The sequence below is a fragment of the Bufo bufo genome, chromosome 4 (genome assembly GCF_905171765.1).
Source record: "Bufo bufo chromosome 4, aBufBuf1.1, whole genome shotgun sequence".
NCBI classification, from domain to species: Eukaryota; Metazoa; Chordata; class Amphibia; order Anura; family Bufonidae; genus Bufo; species Bufo bufo.
Genome location: NC_053392.1, coordinates 287899179 through 287920719, shown reverse-complemented (window position 1 = coordinate 287920719; position 21541 = coordinate 287899179). Strand labels below are relative to the sequence as shown.

General features: G+C 42.7%; 1 protein-coding gene across 1 annotated transcript in view; it reads left to right on the top strand.

Moving 5' to 3' along the window:
* IMPG1 (interphotoreceptor matrix proteoglycan 1) overlaps positions 1 to 21541 on the top strand; it is a 133197-nt gene that overhangs the window by 87993 nt on the left and 23663 nt on the right. The window contains exon 9 of the mRNA XM_040430042.1: positions 20968 to 21200. Coding sequence (XP_040285976.1) covers positions 20968 to 21200 — 233 coding nt within the window. The remainder of the gene's footprint in view (positions 1 to 20967; positions 21201 to 21541) is intronic.

The window sequence follows — 21541 nt, the reverse complement described above, 5'->3', positions numbered from 1 at the left end:
TGTTTCACTGCCAGCTACAGTTCTTGGGGTCATTGCTATTTGGCCACATAACTCTCACCTTTCTGCCTCTCTGACTCTCACTTTCATCAGCGTAGTATAAAAAGAGCTAATTTCGGTTAGGTCGAGATAGGCAACCAGTAGAAACCATACTCTTAACCTCATTTACTGTCACTAGGGATTTAAACAATAACTTTACTTTCCTTGACAACCAGTGACAGTAAAAGGGTTGTCCCACAAAAAAATATTCTACAGTTTTCAAACCAGCACCTGGATCTGAATACTTTTGTAACGACATGTAATTAAAAATTTTGCATAGCCACTGAAAATGTATCTGTATAGTGCCATCTGCTGTTTGCTTTTTTCTTATTTCTTTGTCCAGCTCACTGAGAAGGCCGCACACGCTCAGTTTAATCCTTCAATTGCCTCCTGAGCTGTGATAGGGAGAGAGCTACAGCAGAATGGACACGCCCCCTTAACTGCAGCAGATAAGACACTCCCCTGGAGCTGTCAGATTGATATAAATCTAGCACGGCAATGAATGGGTAGATCTCTATATTCATGTGAGGAACAGGGCTGGTTCTAGCTTTGTTAGAAAGAGATTGTTATGTACTATATGATGTCTGATTTTTATTTTTTACAGTAGTCAAGCGATAACCCCTTTAACACTAACTCTTTTACCACCAGGACACCCAAAATTGTTAGCATTAATCCCTGCACTACCCTAGACCATAAAAGATGCCTTTGTTACTGCCTTCTCTACACTAGACCATCACAGATTGAATTATTAACCCATCTACTGTTCTACACTATCATTTAAGGTACCATTATCTCCCTTCACCAATATAGACATCCATAAGACATCCATGAAGACATATACATCCCTACACTAATCGTTAATTTCTAACGATAATTTGTTTTCCCTTAGTCCTAACAGCAGCACAGATGGGTTAACTGCCCCTGTGGACTGGTAGGACCGGCGGAATTTTTAATGAGCCCAAGAACCAATAAACGATCTTCAGCTCCCTGAAAGGGAGGAGATCACCCCCCAGCCCACCGTGTTTTTAACAAGCATAATGTATTTTAGGGTGGGATATTTGTGTGCTGCTGTTAGGACTAGGGGGAAAACAAATTATCGTTAGAAATTAACGATTCCCTTACGTCCTACCAGCAGCACAGATGGGGAGATAGCAAGAAGAATCCCCTAGGGAGGGTCCTCATGCCTGGCAGAACTAAGAACAGTCTGCCCAAAAGCCGAAAACTCTGCCATCCTAGCATCTATCCTATAATGGGAGATGAAGGTTGACTCAGAGCTCCAGGAGGCCGCCTTACAGATCAACTCTAAGGGGAGGAGTCTTCTCTCCGCAACCGAGGTGGAGACAGCCCTAGTAGAATGGGCTCTCACAAACTCCGGAGGATCTAGGGATTGGGAGACGAAAGCTTCCATAATGGCCTCCTTGATCCAGCGACTAATGGTAGCTTTAGACGCTTTATGGCCTTTAGACTTACCGGCAAACAGGATAAGGAGATTCTCATCTATCCTAAATTCTCTAGATCTATCCACATAGATCTGGAGGCATCTTGAAATATCCAGCGGGTCTCTAGCTGGAGTATCAGAGGAGGAGGCTGTAAACAAAACTGGTAAAGAGATTACCTGATTGATATTCTGGAAAGTAGGCACCTTAGGCCTGAAGTATGGTAAAAACTTCAGGAGTACTCTATCCTGTAGAAAAATAATGTACGGGTGAACTGCAGAGAAAGCCTGCAATTCAGAAATTCTTTTGGCTGAAGCTATAGCCAGAAGAAAGACCATCTTTAAAGTCAAATATTTGAAATTTACCTCCTCCAAGGGCTCGAAGGGGGGAGATGCTAGCCCCCTGAGCACTACTGAAAGATCCCACTGGGGGATAGGTTTCAGTATAGTAGGCTTTAGTCTTTCAGCTCCCTTCAGGAAGCGTTTGATGAGTGGGTCCCGAGAATGTGGCCTGTTGAGACAGGCCGAGATGGCACAAACCTGTACTTTCAAGGTAGCTGGAGATAGGCCTCTATCTAAATCATCTTGAAGAAATTGAAGTATCGCAGGAAGGGGCGGATCTGCGGACGCCACCTGTCTGGAATCACACCATGCCACGAAGATTCTCATGATCCTGGAGTAGGCCTTCTTTGTAGACTCTGCTCGGGAATGCGACAAAGTTCTCAGGACCGACTCGGAAAGCCCTTCTATATTGGGAAGGGACTGATCAACCTCCAGGCTGTCAGGTTGAACCTGTGCAGATCTGGGCAGAGGTGAGTGTCCCACGACACCAGGGTCTGCTCCGGGGGGAGTCTCCAGTATTGTCCCCGACTCATCTGAATGAGTTGGGTAAACCAGGATCTTTTGGGCCAAAACGGTATGATGGCTATTACCAAGGCCTGATCCTGACGGATTTTCATCAATACCCTCGGTATCATGGAAAACGGAGGGAAGATGTAAGCCAGCCTGAACCTCCACGGTATTGACAGAGCATCTATCGCCAGGGGTTTGTCTTCCCTGTAGAGGGAACAGAACCTCAGCACCTTGGCGTTGAACCTGGTTGCCATGAGATCCACTTCTGGCATACCCCATCTGTGAACTAGCTGCCTGAAGATCTCCGGATGCGCATCACGGAGAGAAGGGTCTCATCCGCTCTAAAGACATGCTGTGTCCGTCCGGCGGGATCGGAGGACTCCCCCATGTCAACATCATGGTCCCCCGACCTGATGGACTTAAGTAACTTCTGCGTCTTTTCTGGAGGAAAAAAGCAAGAAGTAGATTCTTCTTCCTCAGAAGAAGAAGACCCCGGAGAACAGGGGGTAGGTCTTTCGACCGGTGCGACCACCTCCATGGGAGTCTGAGAGGGTCCTGGTAGCCTCTCATTCAGCAGCCGCACCACTCCCTTAATGGAGTCGTCCACGTATGTCTTCGTCCACTGAAACATTTCCTGCATCGTGGGTTCCGTGGATGCCGTGCGACAACTCTCACATCTAGAGTACGGACAGCTGTCGTCTAAGGGGGTGTTGCATTCGTAACACGCCAGATGCTTCCTCTTGGCCCCAGCTTTACGCTGATCCGGATCCTTAGGGGAAGCCATAGTTCTGTAATTAGAAAGAACACAGGTCATAACACCTACAATTTTACCTGGAGGTGGTGAAACAAGACCTTATGGGGGCCCACCAGCACTAGCAGAAAATAGAGCTGTAAAAAAGGAAACCACAATCCCAAGCCAAGCAATACAAAATATCTCAAGGCACAGGGAACTCTGGAGCTAACTTGTGAAAGCGACGCAACCAGAGCACTGACTGACAGGCTCTGGGCGCTTAAGAGGAGGAATTAGCCCAGAGGGATAAACAGAGCCTAAACAGGCTCAGCAAGCCCTAAATGTCTCCCCCACCTAATCCTGGATCCCAGGGTGAGAAAGGGAGAAAGCTTTTAATAGAAGCAGTGAGGTTTACCCTCACGGCATCGCTATGAAAAAACCGGAAGTGACGTAGCGCACCTAGTGCGCGTCACTTCCGGAGATGGCGGCGCCCATAGCGCCGCCACATGCGGCGAGAGAACGGACGGGATACCGCAGCACTCGATGGAAGAAGAGGGGAGGGGACACCCCCCTCCCCGACAGTACCCCAGCGGCACCCGACGGCCATAGCGCCGCTCACATGCGGCGAGGGAGGACGGGATACCAAGCTGGATACAAGAAGAGGGGAGGGGACACCCCTCACCCTGACGGTACCCCAAATAGAACGCCGACCAGCCTATAATAAAGGCAATGAGAGGCCATAGAGGGCAAACTTTAGATTTAAAGAAAAATAGAGCCCCTAGAACTCTTCAGCTCCCTGAGGGGGAGCGACACCGCCAGTCCACCTGTCCAGAGGACAGAAAAACACGGTGGGCTGGGGGGTGATCTCCTCCCTTTCAGGGAGCTGAAGATCGTTTATTGGTTCTTGGGCTCATTAAAAATTCCGCCGGTCCTACCAGTCCACAGGGGCAGTTAACCCATCTGTGCTGCTGGTAGGACGTAAGGGAACAGGTATTTAGTAAAATATTTAGCTGGACTAGATGAACATGGATTTTTTTCATTAATCTTTTTACAAGTTTACATTAAAATTAAACCCACAACTTCCCAATGTCATGTAGCTATGTATGGTGGTATTAGATTGGCATTTGCCTATATCCACATCTGTATTGGAGGCTCCATTCTGGGCCTCCATTACAGAATTCTTCAAAAACAGTGGAAAGAAAAGTCCTGCATGTAGGACTTTTTTCTCTGCTAAAAAACATTCTTCAGAACAGAAACCTATGTTAGTCTGCGTTCCTGTCAATTATTACTCTGCAAATATGAAATAACAGTATCATTTTAAAGAGGCTATCTCATCTGGATAACTCCTTCTTGAAGTGTGCCATTGTTGTCCTGGCAATTAACTGATAGCCACAAGTCTAGCTTGGTTTACTTTTTAGGAACAAGCAGTAATCAGCAGGGAAAGCTCAACTTTTTCCAGGTTTAACTTGATGTTTTAAAGCTTGCATCATGTTGTTTGACAACATGTGTCCAGTTCAAAAATATAACAGACCTGCACTAGGGTAAAAACTGGCATTTGGACAGGAAATACGTAAACCAGTAAATCTCCCAGTATACCAGCAATACTTGGTACTGCATTAAAATGTCTGTGCCCTAGAAAGGCAAAAAACAATGGCCAAAGTATTAAACGAAAAAAATATTCAAAGTAAGAATTTGACCTTCTAAAAGGTGAAATATTGCTTTAAACATTTGCACATTAAAAAGGCATAAAAGAGTTAAGGACCAGTGTTGAGCGAACCCAAACTGTAAAGTTTGCTGGAAAAGTTTGGGTTCGTGTTCGGTGTTTCGGGCATTTAAAAAGCTTGTTGAACGGCTGCAGGGCAGCCAATCAATAAGCTTTTAAGCTGTAGGCACTTAGAAGCCATCACAGCCATGCCTACTAATGGCATCGCTGTGATTGGTCGGTGCATCATGTGACCCAGCTTCGATAAAAGCTGGATCACGTGTAGCATCGTCCATCAGCTCTGAGTATTGCAGGGACAGGAAGCAGGCAGCTGAACTGAGGGAGAGAGTTAGGAATCTGGCTATTTGTTTTGTAGGTGACCTCCAGTATAAAGATTTGTTGTGAGTGCAATACACCAGCTTTGCACCCCTGACACAGAAATATAATACTAAATCTGGCTGTTAATTCTGTGGGTGACCTATAGCGATTTTTTTGTGGGGGCAATCCACCATCTTTGTACCCCGGACACAAAAACATAATAGTTAATCCGTCTGTTAGATTGGTGGGTGACATAATCCCATTTTTGATGTGAGGTACACCTGAACTGCATACGTGACAGGGAAATAAATATAGTTAATCCCTCTGTTAGTTCGGTGGGTGACATATACCCAATTTTTGTGTGACGTACACCTGCATTGCATACGTGACAGTGGAATTGATATAGTTAATTCGTCTGTTAGTTTGGTGGGTGAAATATACCCAATTTTTGTGTGAGGTACACCTGCATTCCATACGTGACAGTAAAATTGACATAGTTAATTTGTCTGTTAGTTCAGTGGGTGAAATATATCAAATTTTTCTGTGAGGTACACCTGCATTGCATACATGACTGTGAAATTGACATAGTTAATTCGTCTGTTAGTTCGGTAAGTGAAATATACCCAATTTTTGTGTGAGGTACACCTGCACTACATACGTACGTGACAGTGAAATTGACATAGTTAATTCGTCTGTTAGTTCGGTGGGTGAAATATACCCAATTTTTGGGTGAGGTACACCTGCATTGCATACGTGACAGGGGAATTAATATAGTTATATACCCATTTATTGCGTGAAGAACACCTGCACTGAGCATCAAATAAGGGACGTGGCCCTGGTCGTGATGATGCTGGTGTTGGTGGAGCTCCTGTTGCAGGGTGAGGACGTGGTCGATCTGTGCCAGCTACAAGCCTAAATGATACACCTTCCTCAGGTGCAAGTAGACGACAAAAACTTCAGCGTTATTTTTTAGTCCCGAATACCGGTGTACGAATGGTGAGGCCAGAACAAGTAGAGGCGGTAGTAGATTGGGTGGCTGACAGTGCCTCCAGTTCCTTCACATTGTCTCCCACCGAGTCCCCAGCTGAAATCACAGAGTTAGCACCTGCAGCCCATGGGCATCTGTCTTTCACCTCACCCCCTTGCAAATCAGCCAAGCAGTCTGAGCCCCAAGTCATGCAGCAGTCTCTTATGCTTTATCATTATGTTGTTAGGGGGGTTTCCGTGGGCCATCCACCTAGCCCTGCCACAGCAGTGGAAGAGATTGAGTGCACCGATGCCCAACCACTTATGTTTCAGGATGGGGACATGGGAGGACCACCGTAGCATGTCTCTGATGATGACGAAATACAGGTGCCAACTGCTGCGGCTTTCTGCAGTGTGCAGACCGGCAAGGAGGACAGGGGTGAAGAGTGGGTGGAAGATGATGTGCAGGATGATGAGGTCCTAGACCCCACAGGAAATCAAGGTCATGCGAGTAACGTGTGCAATTCGGAGGAAGAGGTAATGGTCACACAGTTCCAGCCACACAACAAAAGAGGGAGCAGGGTGCAAAAGCAGAGTGGCCATCCCCCAGCCAGTACGCCTCCTACTGCCCACCACACTCCAAGGAGTTCCCTGGCGTGGCAGTTCTTCAGACAATGTGCTAACGACATGACGCAAGTGGTTTGCACGCTGTGCAATCAGAGCCTGAGGCGAGGCATAAATGTTCTAAACCTGAGCACCACCTGCATGACCAGGCATCTAAATGCAATCCAAAGCATGAGCTACAGTGGAGTAAACACCTCAAAAACCACGAAAGCTCTCAGGCTCCTCCTGCTCCCTCTTCTGCTGCAGTCTCTGCCTCTTCCTCCCCCTCTGGAGTGACAGTGGCTCCTGCCACCCAGCAAACTGAGGATGTGGCAGCAACGCCACCACCTCCATCACCATCACCAAGCATCTCCACACTGTCCCATGGAAGCGTTCAGCTGTCCATCTCCCAAACACTGGAGAGAAATAGGAAGTACCCCCCTACCCACCCGCGATCCCTGGCCCTGAATGCTAGCATTTCAAAATTCCTGGCCTTTGAAATGCTGTCATTCCGTCTGGTGGAGACTGAGACTTTTAAAAACCTTATGGCGGTGGCTGTCCCACAGTACGTGGTTCCCAGCCACTACTACTTTTCCAGGCGAGCCATCCCTGCCCAACCAAGTGGTGGACAAAATTAGGTGTGCACTGCGCAACTTCCTTTTGTGGCAAGGTCCACATAGCCACTGATATGTGGACCAGTAAGCACGGGCAGGGACATTATATCTCCCTAACTGTACACTGGGTAAATGCAGTGGCAGCTGGGCCTGAGGCGGATAGCAGTTTGGCACATGTCCTTCCACCACCGAGGATTGCAGGACATTTCCCTTTGCCTTCTCCTCCTACTCCACTTCCTCCTCTACCACCTCCTCATCCGGTCAGCGTAACACCTTCACCACCAACTTCAGTATAGCCAGGGGAAAACGACAGCAGGCAGTTTTGAAACTCATATGTTTGGGGGAAAAAACCCACACCACGTAGGAGCTGTGGATGGGCATGAAACAACAGACCAATGAGTGGTTGGTGCCACTGAGCCTCAAGCCTGGCCTGGTGGTGTGCGATAACGTGCGAAATCTTGTAGCAACTCTGGGCCAGGCCGGTTTGATGCACATCACTTGCATGGTGCAAGTCCTGAATTTGGTGGTGCAGAGGTTCCTGAAAAATTACCCCGATATGTCAGAGCTGCTGCAGAAAGTAGGGGCTGTCTCTGCGTGCTTTCGGCGTTATCACCCTGATGCTGCTCGCCTGTCTGCGCTGCAGCGTAACTTCAGCCTTCCAGCTCACCACCTCATATTTGACGTACCCACAAGGTGGAACTCCACCTTGCACATGCTGGAGAGACTGTGCGAGCAGCAGCAGGCTTTAATAGAGTTTCAGCTACAGCACGCACGGGTGAGTCGCTCTGCGGAACAGCACCACTTCACCACCAACGAGTGGGCCTCCATGCGAAACGTGTGTGCCGCGTTGCGCTGTTTCGAGTACTCCACCAACATGGCTAGTGCCAATGATGCTGTCCTCAGCATTACTATCCCACTTCTATGTCTCCTTGAAAAAACACTTCGGGCGACGATGGAAGAGGATGTGGCACATGAGGAAGAGGAGGAGAAAGAGGGATCATTTCCACGGTTATTAGGCCAGTCATTCACAAGTGGCTCGAAGGGTGGGTTCCTGCACCAACAGAGGCCAGGTACACAACTGTCCAGCCAGGGCACAGTTCTGAAGGATGTGGAGGAGGAGGAGGATGAGGAGGAGTAACCATGTTCACAGCAGGGTGGCACACAAAGCAGCTCATGGGCATCACTGGAGCATGGCTGGGGGGAAACGGAGGACACAGATGATACACCTCCCACAGAGGACAGCTTGTTGTTGCCTCTGGGAAGTCTGGCACACATGAGCGACTACATGCTGCAGTGCTTGTGCAACGATCGCTGAGTTGCCCACATTCTAACCAGTACTTATTACTGGGTGGCCACCCTGTATCCCCGCTACAAGAACAATGTGCCATCCTTATTTCCATCACTGGAGCGTGATAGGAAGATGCGCGAGTACATGTGCACACTGGTAGACGCGCTACTGATGGCATTCCCACCTGACAGCAGGGGCTCAGTGGAAGCAGAAGTCGAAGGCAGAGGAGGAGGAAGAAGTCGCCAATGTAACTGGGGCACTGCCAGCACCTCATAAGGGAGGGTTAGCATGGCCGAAATGTGGAAAAGCTTTGTCAGCACGCAAAAACAACCAGCACCACCAGCTGATATGGAACGTCTTAGCAGGAGGCAGCATTTCAGCAACATGGTGGAACAGTACGTGTGCACACGCCTACACGTACTGACTGATGGGTCTGCCCCATTCAACTTCTGGGTCTCCAAATTGGGCACATGGCCTGAGCTTGCCCTTTTTTACGCCTTGGAGGTGCTGGCCTGCCCTGTGGCCAGTGTATTGTCCGAACGTGTGTTTAGCACGGCAGGGAGGGTGATCACAGACATTTTTCACATCAAGGACCCTTTTGGACCCGGGAGATTGATTATTATTAAATTCAGTAGCCAAAGGCTAGATAGTTCCTGTTTGTGGTCAATATTAAAACATAACATTTATTTCATTATTTTATTTTTTTTTTAAGTCAAAAGGAAAGAGAATCAATATTTAAAATTATATACGGCTGCACTCTGTGACTGGGTAACCTAACTTGATCCTTGTTACTCTCGAATTGGAGTACTATATTTACTTGTGTGGGGATAACTATGGGGATATTGCTGCATATCCCCTTGGTTACAATGTAAATGCTACCTAGTTTGGATTCACTGCCGTGGCAACCATTTCCCCCCTATATGTTATCTATCAGTGTTAGGGGATCAGTAGGGTATTCCAGGATTTCTCACATTTCTAGCTAGATACCCCTTTCCTTTGTTTCCTTTGTAGAGCTGTTAGCTGGTTACTACGATCCTATCCTAGAGTTGTAACTATCCTTGCTGCCCTTCCCCTATGAGTAAGTTTCCCTGTCGCCTAAGTATGCATGCTGTATGCCTGCAGTGCACACAGCTGCTACCTCATGTCATAGATTCCTCTGTCTGTAGTAAGTAAGTGGAGAGGTGTGACTTTTAAAGTGTTCCCAACATAGATTCACTGCATTTTACTGCTGCCAACACTAGATAAAGCTCAGTGTTTACAGATTTTACAGCTTCCATTGAGTGCATTGGTAACTGTATAAATTCCTATGCAATTGTCTCAAGCTTGTCGTCGCTGCTGGTGGCTGGTTTTGTAATAAATTATGTGTAATGAAGCAGAGCATTTAGAGCTGTATGGGGGAGATTTATCAACATATTTTATAATAAATAAATGTCCAGAATTAGTGCCATATGTATGAAGCACCTGTTCCACTTTATCTGATGTGATAAATAGGGCAAAGTGGTTAACATAGAGTGCATTTTATTTATTTTGTTTATTTAAAAAATTCCTCTTAAAGAGAATGTGTCTTTGGAAAATGACCTATTGTTTAACAAAAAAATTTTGATGATTTTTTTATAATTCTCATATCCCCATCCATATTTAAAAAATAATGCAAAATCATGCAGTTTGATACTGGCCACTAGATATAAAATATGTCAAGATTTCCTGTTCTTTAAAAGTAGTCATAATTTTCATAGACACAATGGTGAGGAGGAGACTTCATTGACATCTATGGGAGAGTTTTCTAGGCATGCTCTGTGACCTATGTAGAGGTCAGGAGGGAGTAGTTAAGTTATTATTAGGCCTGGTGAGCAGAGCATGATTTTAGATTTCTTTTTAACCCCTTAGGGACTTAGGGCGTACCGGTACGCCCTGTTTCCCGAGTCCTTAAGGACCCAGGGCGTACCTGTACGTCCTGTGTAGTTTTGATCACTGCCGCACGGCCGGCAGTGATCGGAACAGGGTGCCTGTTGAAATCATTCAGCTGGCACCCTGTGACAATGCCTAGGGGGTCCTGTGACCCCCCCGCATTTCCGATCGCTACAAACCACAGGTCAATTCAGACCTGCGGTTTTTAGCGCTTATGCAAGTTTCTGATCCCTGCGGTCTGTGACCGCAGGGATCAGAAGCCTAAAAGTGCCCAAAGTTAACCCCCCCCTGCAGCCCTCTGTGTTTTTGTGCCTGTGGGCGCAGCGGGGGGGGAGGATTGCGGGTGGTGCGGGAGGCGTGCGGCAGTGTGGGGGGCGGGTGCGCGATCTTCCGCCCGCCCCCCGTTTATTTTCAGGATGGCCGAGCGGTTGAATCAAACGGCAGACATCTGTGCAGATGTCCGCCGTTTTAACCCCTTCCATGCCGCGGTCCGTAGGGACCGCTGTATGGAAGAGGTGAAGAGGGAGGGAGCCCTCCTCCCTCCCCTTCCCCGTCTGCTCAGTTGTGGCAAATGGGGAAGGTTCCCATGGCAACTGGACACCTTCTCAGGCATCCTGCTGTCCATGGTGATGAACAGATCTGTGCTAAAGGCAGAGATCTGTTCAGACAAAGTGTGAGTGAAATACAGTGCAGTACACTATATAGGGTACTGTACTGTATTATACAGACATCAGGCCCACTGGATCTTCAAGAACCAAGTGGGTCTGGGTAAAAGAAAATGTTAACAAAGTGAAAAAAGTGATCGGAACAGGGTGCCTGTTGAAATCATTCAGCTGGCACCCTGTGACAATGCCTAGGGGGTCCTGTGACCCCCCCGCATTTCTGATCGCTACAAACCGCAGGTCAATTCAGACCTGCGGTTTTTAGCGCTTATGCAAGTTTCTGATCCCTGCGGTCTGTGACCGCAGGGATCAGAAGCCTAAAAGTGCCCAAAGTTAACCCCCCCCTGCAGCCCTCTGTGTTTTTGTGCCTGTGGGCGCAGCGGGGGGGGAGGATTGCGGGTGGTGCGGGAGGCGTGCGGCAGTGTGGGGGGCGGGTGCGTGATCTTCCGCCCGCCCCCCGTTTATTTTCAGGATGGCCGAGCGGTTGAATCAAACGGCAGACATCTGTGCAGATGTCCGCCGTTTTAACCCCTTCCATGCCGCGGTCCGTAGGGACCGCTGTATGGAAGAGGTGAAGAGGGAGGGAGCCCTCCTCCCTCCCCTTCCCCGTCTGCTCAGTTGTGGCAAATGGGGAAGGTTCCCATGGCAACTGGACACCTTCTCAGGCATCCTGCTGTCCATGGTGATGAACAGATCTGTGCTAAAGGCAGAGATCTGTTCAGACAAAGTGTGAGTGAAATACAGTGCAGTACACTATATAGGGTACTGTACTGTATTATACAGACATCAGACCCACTGGATCTTCAAGAACCAAGTGGGTCTGGGTAGAAGAAAATGTTAACAAAGTGAAAAAAAAAAACATTTATCCCTGATTAAAAAAAAAAAAATCCCTACACATGTTATATATCACCGCATCCGTAACGACCCAATCTATAAAACGGTCATGTTACATTCCCCACACGGTGAACGACATAAAAAATAAAAACTATGATGAAATTGGAATTTTGCTCACCTTACTTCCAAAAAAAGGTAATAAAAGTGATCAAAAAAGTCGTATGTACACCAAAATAGTGCCATTCAAACAGTCTTCTCATCCCGCAAAAAATGAGCCGCTAAATGAGACAATGACCCAAAAAAAAAAAAACTATGGCTCTCAGACTATGGAGACACTAAAACATGTTTTTGGGGTTTAAAAATGATATTGTGTAAAACCTTAATAAATAAAAAAAAAGGTACACATATTAGGTATTGCCGTGTCTGTAAGAACCTGCTCTATAAAAAATATCACATGATCTACCCCTCAGGTGAACAACGTAAAAATAAAAAGTCAAAATAGTGTAAAAAAAAGCCATAATTTTGTCACCTTACATCACAAAAAGTGTAATAGCAAGCGATCAAAAGGGTATATGCACCCCAAAATCATACCATTAAAACAGTCATCTCATCCTGCAAAAAATGAGACCCTAAGACAAATCGCCCAAAAAAGAAAAAAAACTATGGCTGTCAGACAATGGAGACACTAAAATTATTCTTTTTGTTTCAAAAATGATAATATTGTGTAAAACTTAAATAAATTTTAAAAAGTAAACATATTAGGTATCCCTGCATCCTTAACAACCTGCTCTATAAAAATAGTACATGATCTAATCTGTCAGATGAACGTTTTAAATAATAAAAAATTAAAACGTGCCAAAACAGGTATTTTTTGGCAAATTTTCCATTTTAATCCATTTTTTCCCGTAACAAAGCAAGGGTTAACAGCCAAACAAAACTCAATATTTATTGCCCTGATTCTTTAGTTTACAAAAACACCCCATATGTGGTCATAAACCTCTGTACAGGCACACAGCAGAGCGCAGAAGGAAAGGAATGCCATATGGATTTTGAAAGGCAGCTTTTGCTGGACTTGTTTTTTGACACCATGTCCCATATGAAGCCCCCCTGATGCACCCCTAGAGTAGAAACTCCAAAAAGTTACCCCATTTAAGAAACTACACCCCTCAACGTATTCAAAACTGATTTTAGAAACTTTGTTAACCCTTTAAGTGTTCCACAAGAGTCAATGGCAAATGGAGATGAAATTTCAGAATTTATATTTTTTGTTACTTTGCTTCACAAAAGTGTAATATAGAGAAACCAAAAATCATATGTACCCTAAAATAGTACCAAAAAAACCTGCCACCTTATCCCGTAGTTTCCAAAATGGGGTCACGTTTTTGGAGTTTCTACTCTAGGGGTGCATCAGGTCCAGCGAAATCTGCCTTCCAAAAAACACGGCGTTCCTTTCCCTCTATGCCCTGACGTGGGGCCGTAGAGTGGTGTACGACCACATATCGGGTGTTTCTGTAAACCGCAGAGTCAGGGCAATAAATATAGAGTTTTGTTTGGCTGTTAACCCTTGCTTTGTTAGTGGAATAAATGGATTAAAATGGAAAATTTGGCAAAAAATTTAAATTCTGAAATTTCATCTCCATTTGCCATCAACTCTTGGGGAACACCTAAAGGGTTAGTAATGTTTCTAAAAAACAGTTTTGAATACCTTGAGGGGTGTAGTTTCTAGAAAGGGGTCACTTTTGGGTGGTTTCTATTATGTAAGCCTCACAAAGTGACTTCAGAACTGAACTGGTCCCTAAAAAGTGGGTTTTTAAAAATTTCAGAAATTTTTCAAGATTTGCATCTAAACTTCTAAGCCTTGTAACGTCCCCAAAAAATAAAATGGCATTCCCAAAATGATCCAAACATGAAGTAGACATATGGGGAATGCAAACTAATAGCTATTTTTGGAGGTATCTCTATGTATTATAGAAGTAGAGAAATTGAAACTTGGAAATTTGCAAATTTTTCAAAAATTTTGGTAAATTTTGTGGGTTTTTTTATAAATAAAAAAGATTTTTTTTTAACTCTATTTTAACAGTGTTATGAAGTACAATATGTGACGAAAAAACAATCTCAGAATGGCCTAGATAAGTAAAAACGTTTTAAAGTTATCACCACATAAAGTGACACTGGTCAGATTTGCAAAAAATGGCCAAGTCCTTAAGGTGAAATAGGGCTTAAGGGTCCTTAAGGTGTTAAAGCAAAAATCACCAACATTTCTTAAAAAAATAAAATAAAATTTGCAGGATTTAAACAATACATTTTCTAGTTATACAATCCCTTTAATAAAAAAAAGTGTAACTTTGAGGCATCTCACTGCGGGCAAGTCTCTGAGTTTTGCTATGAGGCACTATGAGATCTGTATACACTCTGGGAGACACAGTGATAGCATAAAATCTGTATTTTTGCCTGTAGCAACCCAATGATCTAGTCAGCTAATATTACCTAGAGGTGGAACATGGGAATATCCCATACTTAGCCTCTCATCCACAAATGTTTATGAAACTTTTGACTTACTTATGTAGTGTTCAGAGAGCATATTTTTTGATTCTCAGATACCAAAGATTTCTCTAACTCCTTCACCAGATAACCAGTACTGGCAACAAACACATTAATCATTCCCACTTCAGTTTTCTGGCGTAAAAAAGTTGCAAACCACTGCAAAAAATGTTTTCACAAGTGGAGGTTCTATGTCACCCTCACCAAATTCTGAAAAGGGGGTGTGGTGAGGGCATGGAAAGAGCAGGGCCAGTAGGTACAACCTATTTACCTTTATTCACGTGAGTTTTCTGGCATGAATGAAGACAGACATCTATGACTTCAGTCAAGCGCACTGCCTGCTGGAGGAGGTGCCAAATCTATAATGAGGCTTGCACCTTGACATAAGGTACATCCTCTGGCTGCACAGGGAAAACCAAGAGTGGCAACAAAAACACTGGCCTTGATAAATGTCCCCCAAAGTATCAATATTTGCTTTTCTATGGATCTTGTCTTGAACCAATCAATTTCAAAAGATTACATAACTAAAATAACATAGAAAGTAAAAGTTTAATTTATCTATATTCTCGTAATGTTAATGGTCTGTGCAAGAGGCTGTCCATAAAATAACTACAGTAACAAGAGCTGTTAAATTATTTAGGTCATTGTAATTACAGAGCAATTTTAATGAGTTTCCAAATCAAAATGTGACCTACACCTCATAGAAAATGTTTTATGTACTTAACACCCCATGGGAAGGTAGATGTCCTGTTTCAAGGGAACATTAATATGCATGCCTGAGCAATTTGTCTCCTAGCCAATAATACTGTAATTAATGAATATCTCATACCAGTATGACATCCAGTAGTACACTCTTATAGCTTTAGAAATGAGTTTATGGTAAACCCATAGCTTGCTTTGTAATTCTCCTTCTAAAGTGTAACAGGTTTTACTGCAGCTTACAAAAAAATATGTTTTCAATCCAAGACATAAAATGGGCAGCAAAAAGTTTGGAATTACTGTTGAATTACTTTTAGTAAAACTGTCACCATATTAGGCTTTGCTAATATATAGCCAATTGCATGTTTTGGGTTTTATCATTTCTGAAAATATAGTAGAAATGAGAAGAGGTGCACATCTCACTGATGCAAGTTTTCTTTTACTTAACTCTTGCTCACATCGTTTTTTTATGTTGCACGTATTTATTACAATTTTTTTGTTGATATTTTTAATTTTCTGTGTTACTTTCTACAATTACTTCCTATATTCACAAAAGGGCATGACCACAGCTTATCTTCTCCCCCTCACTGCACAATAACCTCTGGACAGGTCAGGGCATCTAGAAATCGCTCCCATAAAAGCCAATAAATAACTCATGTTCACTGTGGCCTATGGTCCAGCTCAGACAAGATGGCTGCCCCTATAATCATATACAGAAAATACAATTAAAAAAATCTACAATAAGGGAAAAAAATAACATTAGAAGAAAATATTGTGTTTCACAATCTAATTCAATTAGCAATAAAAAAAAATATAGGTGATACAAAGGGTTACCCAGTGCCTTAGTGATCAAGCAATTTTTTCATCTTTTCACTGTCACATTTCAAGAATAATTTTTTTTAATGCTTCCATCAATATAGCTGCACGAGGGCTAGTTTTTTTTTACTGACAAGTTGTAGTTTTTAATGGCACTAATTTGGAGTACTCATAACTTATTGATTAACTTTTATGAACTCTTTCTGAAGGGTGGGAAAAATAGCAATGCTTTATTCATTGGGTTACAGCTATACCAAATACATATGTTTTGTTTTTGTTTAACTACTTTTGTACAACTAAAACCCTTTTTTAAAAAGAAAATGTTTTCTATTGCCACTTCCCAAGACCCATAACTTTTTAATTTTCTCTTTATGGATTTGTGCGAGGGCTTGAATTTTGCAGTTGTAGTTCTCAATGGTATCATTTTGAGGTACAAAACACTTTTTGATCGCTTTTTATTTTTTGAACTTGGATTTTTTATTTTTATTTATGGCGATAAAACTTTAGCTTTTATTTTTACAATGTATTAGTCCCACAAGAGAACTTTGATATTTGGTCTTTTGATAGCTCATATATTGTAGTACACTGTACTACTTAAATAGTATAATAAACCTACAAAGAATATAATATATTGTAGGTTTATTTGAATTTCTTGGGTGTGCCCTCATGATTTAGTTATGGATAGGTTATACTTATATAGTATAGTGCACTATATACTGTCAGTGGGACAAGCACTATCTGGCACAGCCGGATAAGCATACACTGCAGGCAGACCTGGGGGGCTTTCATTAGGTCCCCAGCTGTACTAATACATCAGAGCCCAGCAATGTAATTTGCAGCAGTGTCAATGCCTGACAGAGGAAGCTTGTTCCTTCTAAACCACTGTGGTCACTATGACTGCAGCATCTAAGGGGTTAAACTGACCAGATTGCTGCTTCTGCTGATTAGGGTCATTAGAGCAGGAGCCCAGCTGTCATATGAGATCTAGACTTCTGCTCATTGTTGCATGGAAGACCTATGCAGCGCTTAGACTAGGCCACCATAAAAAGAAGAATTAGTGGTAAGAAGCTAGTTTACAGGGAAATTATACTTATATATAATACAAAATTTTGCTCAATGATGTTACAGGACTATAACTATAAAATGGAGGCAACCACTATGTCTAGGGGAAAGAACATTTCACCATCATCAAAGGCAAAATACAGGAAAAATTGTGCAGGGATATCAGGTTCACTATTTGGTGTCCGTGAACATGTTAAACGCTAAGGGTATGTCCACAAAGGATGGATATGCTGTGGATTTGTTACCCCAGATTTCTGTGCAAATATAAATTCGGTGGATTTGTCACAGATTTTTCTTACCTCAAATTATGTCCTGTATGGATGTACCATAAAGAGAATGTTTCATCTATGTAATTAAAAATACATACTAAAACATGACTAACAAGGGGTTGCTTCAGGGGCGCTCCGTGAATGCTATGTGTAGCAGCAGCGGTATCACGGCAGAACCACAAAGACTGCCGCAAAGGGAAAGGCAATGTTTTACATTTTTATGATACTGCGCTTTGGGACGTGTTGAGGTTAATATACAGTTATCACAGATGAGCTATATCTATGCACATTGGTATACATCAATATACAAGTATTCAACTGGCTTAACCAGTATACCTGAAATGTAGGCTCCTGTTTGTGCGCTGATGCTCTTACTCGTGCTCCCGTACTTGATGCAGAAGTTTTGCTTTCCTGCAGTCAGTGATTGTCCATTAGGTGTGTGTTGTTCACCGGATCATCGATGCTGGAATCCAGAATTAGTCCAGGTATTGTGTAGCTTGGCGTGTTGCCTCGTGCCCTGGCCTGTGGCGCGATGCTACAGCAGGTGGAGGTTTACACAGACAGTGATTAGCGCTCGCTCGGAGCAGTGAGTGACGTCACTGCAGTGGTCATCAATGACCACCGGTACCAGGTATCTCTTCTCTAGGATACTGGCCAGTGGGTATATATCAGGTAACCACTGGCAATTTCCATGATTCACACAGATAAATAAAAAAAAGGGTATATCTTATAATTTCAAACCCTTAGAATAGGTTCATCAGAACCAGGTATTATGAGTGACATGTGGCATTTCTATTGTCGTTATTTTAATTACTGTATTTTTAGACATGATACCTAATCCCAGAGGAATGTTTTTAAGAAGAGATCACCCTAAATTTATGAGATTTAAAAATCTTGTTTTCTCTTCTTTTTCATGGTGGAAAATCAAGACAGAAGAAGGAAAAAGATGGGTAATTTCATTTTACATAAACTTGAAGGATGATGTAATATTAGCTATAGACTGAATGTAAATTATAAAAATGCAAATATCTTGTATTTTCATGGAGTTGCTGCCTTTTAAGATAAGGTGTAAAATTATTTTTTCATATATTAAACACTGGATACCTGATAGTTTCTTCAATATTACAACAAATTAAATAATATATCCACCATTTTTAACTCATGTACGGTAAGTGCATTTTTCATGATCCCAGCATAACCATACATTTAACCATATATCTGGTTCATAACTGATTCTTCTCATTCATTCCACATTCTATATCACTCCCATCCTTACCCAAGGATATTACCCAATGGTTAAAACTGTAGCAAACGATATAAGTTTGTACCTCATGGTACTCATGAGTATTCTGCATAAAGTAGTCTCTAATAAGAAATAGAGATTAAAGGGTTCAGTGTGGGTTAAGAAAAAAAAACAAAAAACTATTGTTTACTCATCCCACTGATCCCCCAACATTCTATCCTTACTGGGTCCCTGATGTTCTTTATATCCTGGTCCCATTAAACACACAGGAAGTGCCAAGAAATGCCGACTCAGGTCAGTGTTTTCTTAAGCTGAGATGAGTATCTCTTCTTCCATTTTTTAACCTTACTCTTAACCCAGCCCTTTGTCCACAATTTTTGCTCTTCTGGCCAATTACATTACTTTCTGCTGTAGAATAGTCGTGTTTGTAGTGCTCAATAGTCTCAATGTTATAACTGGCTTCTGTTGGATCAATGTAGATTTGAGATCTGCAAGAAACAGATACTACCAAGAATAAGAACATACCAAAGAATATGTATATGCAGATTTGTGGGCCTATATGAGTGTAAAAGCTGGAATTTTAGGCTGTAAGAAGTATTGCAAATTGATGGTGCGACTTCAATTTACAGTTTGTAGAAATAAGTGAATCCTTGATTTTCCTAATGACTTACAGAAAATTTGCAAAATTGTTTCTGCAATCTCTTATGATAACAAAATGCATGACAGGATACTTCTTTTTGGGTTATGACAACTATTTGAAAATGTGGCAGCAAGAAGTGCGGCAATATTGCTTGCCACCTTTGAATTAGCTTCTCAGAAACTGATGGATGTCATTTTGTTAGTAAATGGACATGCTTAGCAAATGACAGCTTATAATCTTTTTCTGAGTAGGTAATTTAAAAGTTATCCCCAGTATGGCTTCAATTCGAGTTGTCCCTTTTGTAAAATATAGCTAAAAAACAGATAGAAATAAAAGCATACTTAAAGGAGTAAGAAATGTTGAAAAACAATCTTTCTAGCACCAATGCTCTGGTGGTCCCCCTCAGTCTTTGCTTATCCTCCTGCAGTGATGACATGCTGTATCAGGCCAATAATTGGGTGTATTAGTCACAAGTTAGTACAGCAAGTTATGGCTCCAGGCATATAATCAAGGACCATCAGGAACCATCAAAGCATTGACACTGCAGCTGTAGGGGAATTAATATTTTGTTTATTTTATAACATTTCCTGCAGCCAGTTTAGGGTAGGTTTATACATGTGGTAGGTACAGTTACTTGCAAAAACTTGGGTACCCCTGGTCAAAATTAGTTACTGTGAACAGTTAAGGGGGTTCTCCAGGTTCTGGGATAAACCTGCACATAAACTTTTCTTTCCTGACTACATATGAGTGAAGCTTTAGAGCATTTCCTTGCTCCAATGCTCCCCTTTACATTGCGTGGCGCAAGGCTCTGTTTGTTGTGTGCCAGTGACATACCAGGCTTTGCATCACTATGCTAAGCAGAGACTTCTGCCTAGCAGTGAGTCCGGTAATGTCACCGACACAGAAGTGTGCTTTATGGCACTGCTGGATGCTGTTTTGAAGGCAGGTACTATGCAAAGTAGTGTAGTTCCCGCCTCCAAAACAGCCTCCGTCAGTGCTATAGACCACCCATCTGTGTCAGTGACATCAACAGGTTCACTGTTTGGTGGAAGTATCAGCTTAGCATAGTGATGCAAAGACTGATACGTCACCAGCACACAACAAAGCCTTGCGTGATGCTTCATGTCAAGGGGGAGCAAGGAAATGCTCTGATGCTTCACTCTTATGTAATCAGGAAAAAAAGAAAAGTTTATATCCAGGTTTATCCCTGAACCCAGAGAACCCCTTTAAGTAAGTTGAAGATGAAATGATCTCCAAAAGGCATAAAGTTAAAGATGAAACACACTTTTCAAAATTTTAAAAGGAGTTTTTTCCCATCTAAACAACAGATCTCAGATGGAAATCGTGGACAGGATCAATTTTTTTCTGTTCTTTTGATAGATCAGAAGAACGGAAAAATAACAGTGATGTGAACTCTCCTTGAGAGAGTAACAGCACTGACTATGAGTAGTATTAAGCTAAAACTTTGCAACTTTGAAAGCACTTTTTATAGGCATTCAAATAAACCAATAAGAATTTTACACAAGTCCTACAATAAAAGTTTGTGTTATTATATTTCTTTTAACAAATTTGTAACAATGTCATGTCATTGTTTTTTTTTATGATTTCTATTTAGAATACTTAACATCATATTTTAGTCCCCTCTTTGTTCCACTGGTTACAGTAGAACATTTGGGGAGAAGAGATAACAGCAGTTGAATGTAAAGCTAACTCAATATACTCAATATACTTGCTTTTTTCATGCTGCAGATCTGATAGCATTGTAGTGCGCTATGCTGTGGTCTTTGAAAGAGGCAGCTCTGAATCTAAAAATAAAATTGATGAGACACCTACTATCGCATCTAACAAAGTTGAGAATGGTAACAATGAAGAGGCAAGAGAAATGTCATACACTGTGATAGAACTACAGCAGATGGTTGCCATGGCACTGCATGATGATCGATCTCTGGCGGTGGACCTACAAACTCTCATGTTCTCAGATGGTGAGTAAACAGGCATATTGCCATTTTCCTGGCTGTAGAATATGTAATGATTTCCTTAAGAAAAAATAACCATACTGCTTCCCAAAATCCTCCTCATATAAATATATATGATTATATGTGTGTGTATATACACTCACCTAAAGAATTATTAGGAACACCATACTAATACGGTGTTGGACCCCCTTTTGCCTTCAGAACTGCCTTAATTCTACGTGGCATTTATTCAACAAGGTGCTGATAGCATTCTTTAGAAATGTCGGCCCATATTGATAGGATAGCATCTTGCAGTTGATGGAGATTTGAGGGATGCACATCCAGGGCACGAAGCTCCCGTTCCACCA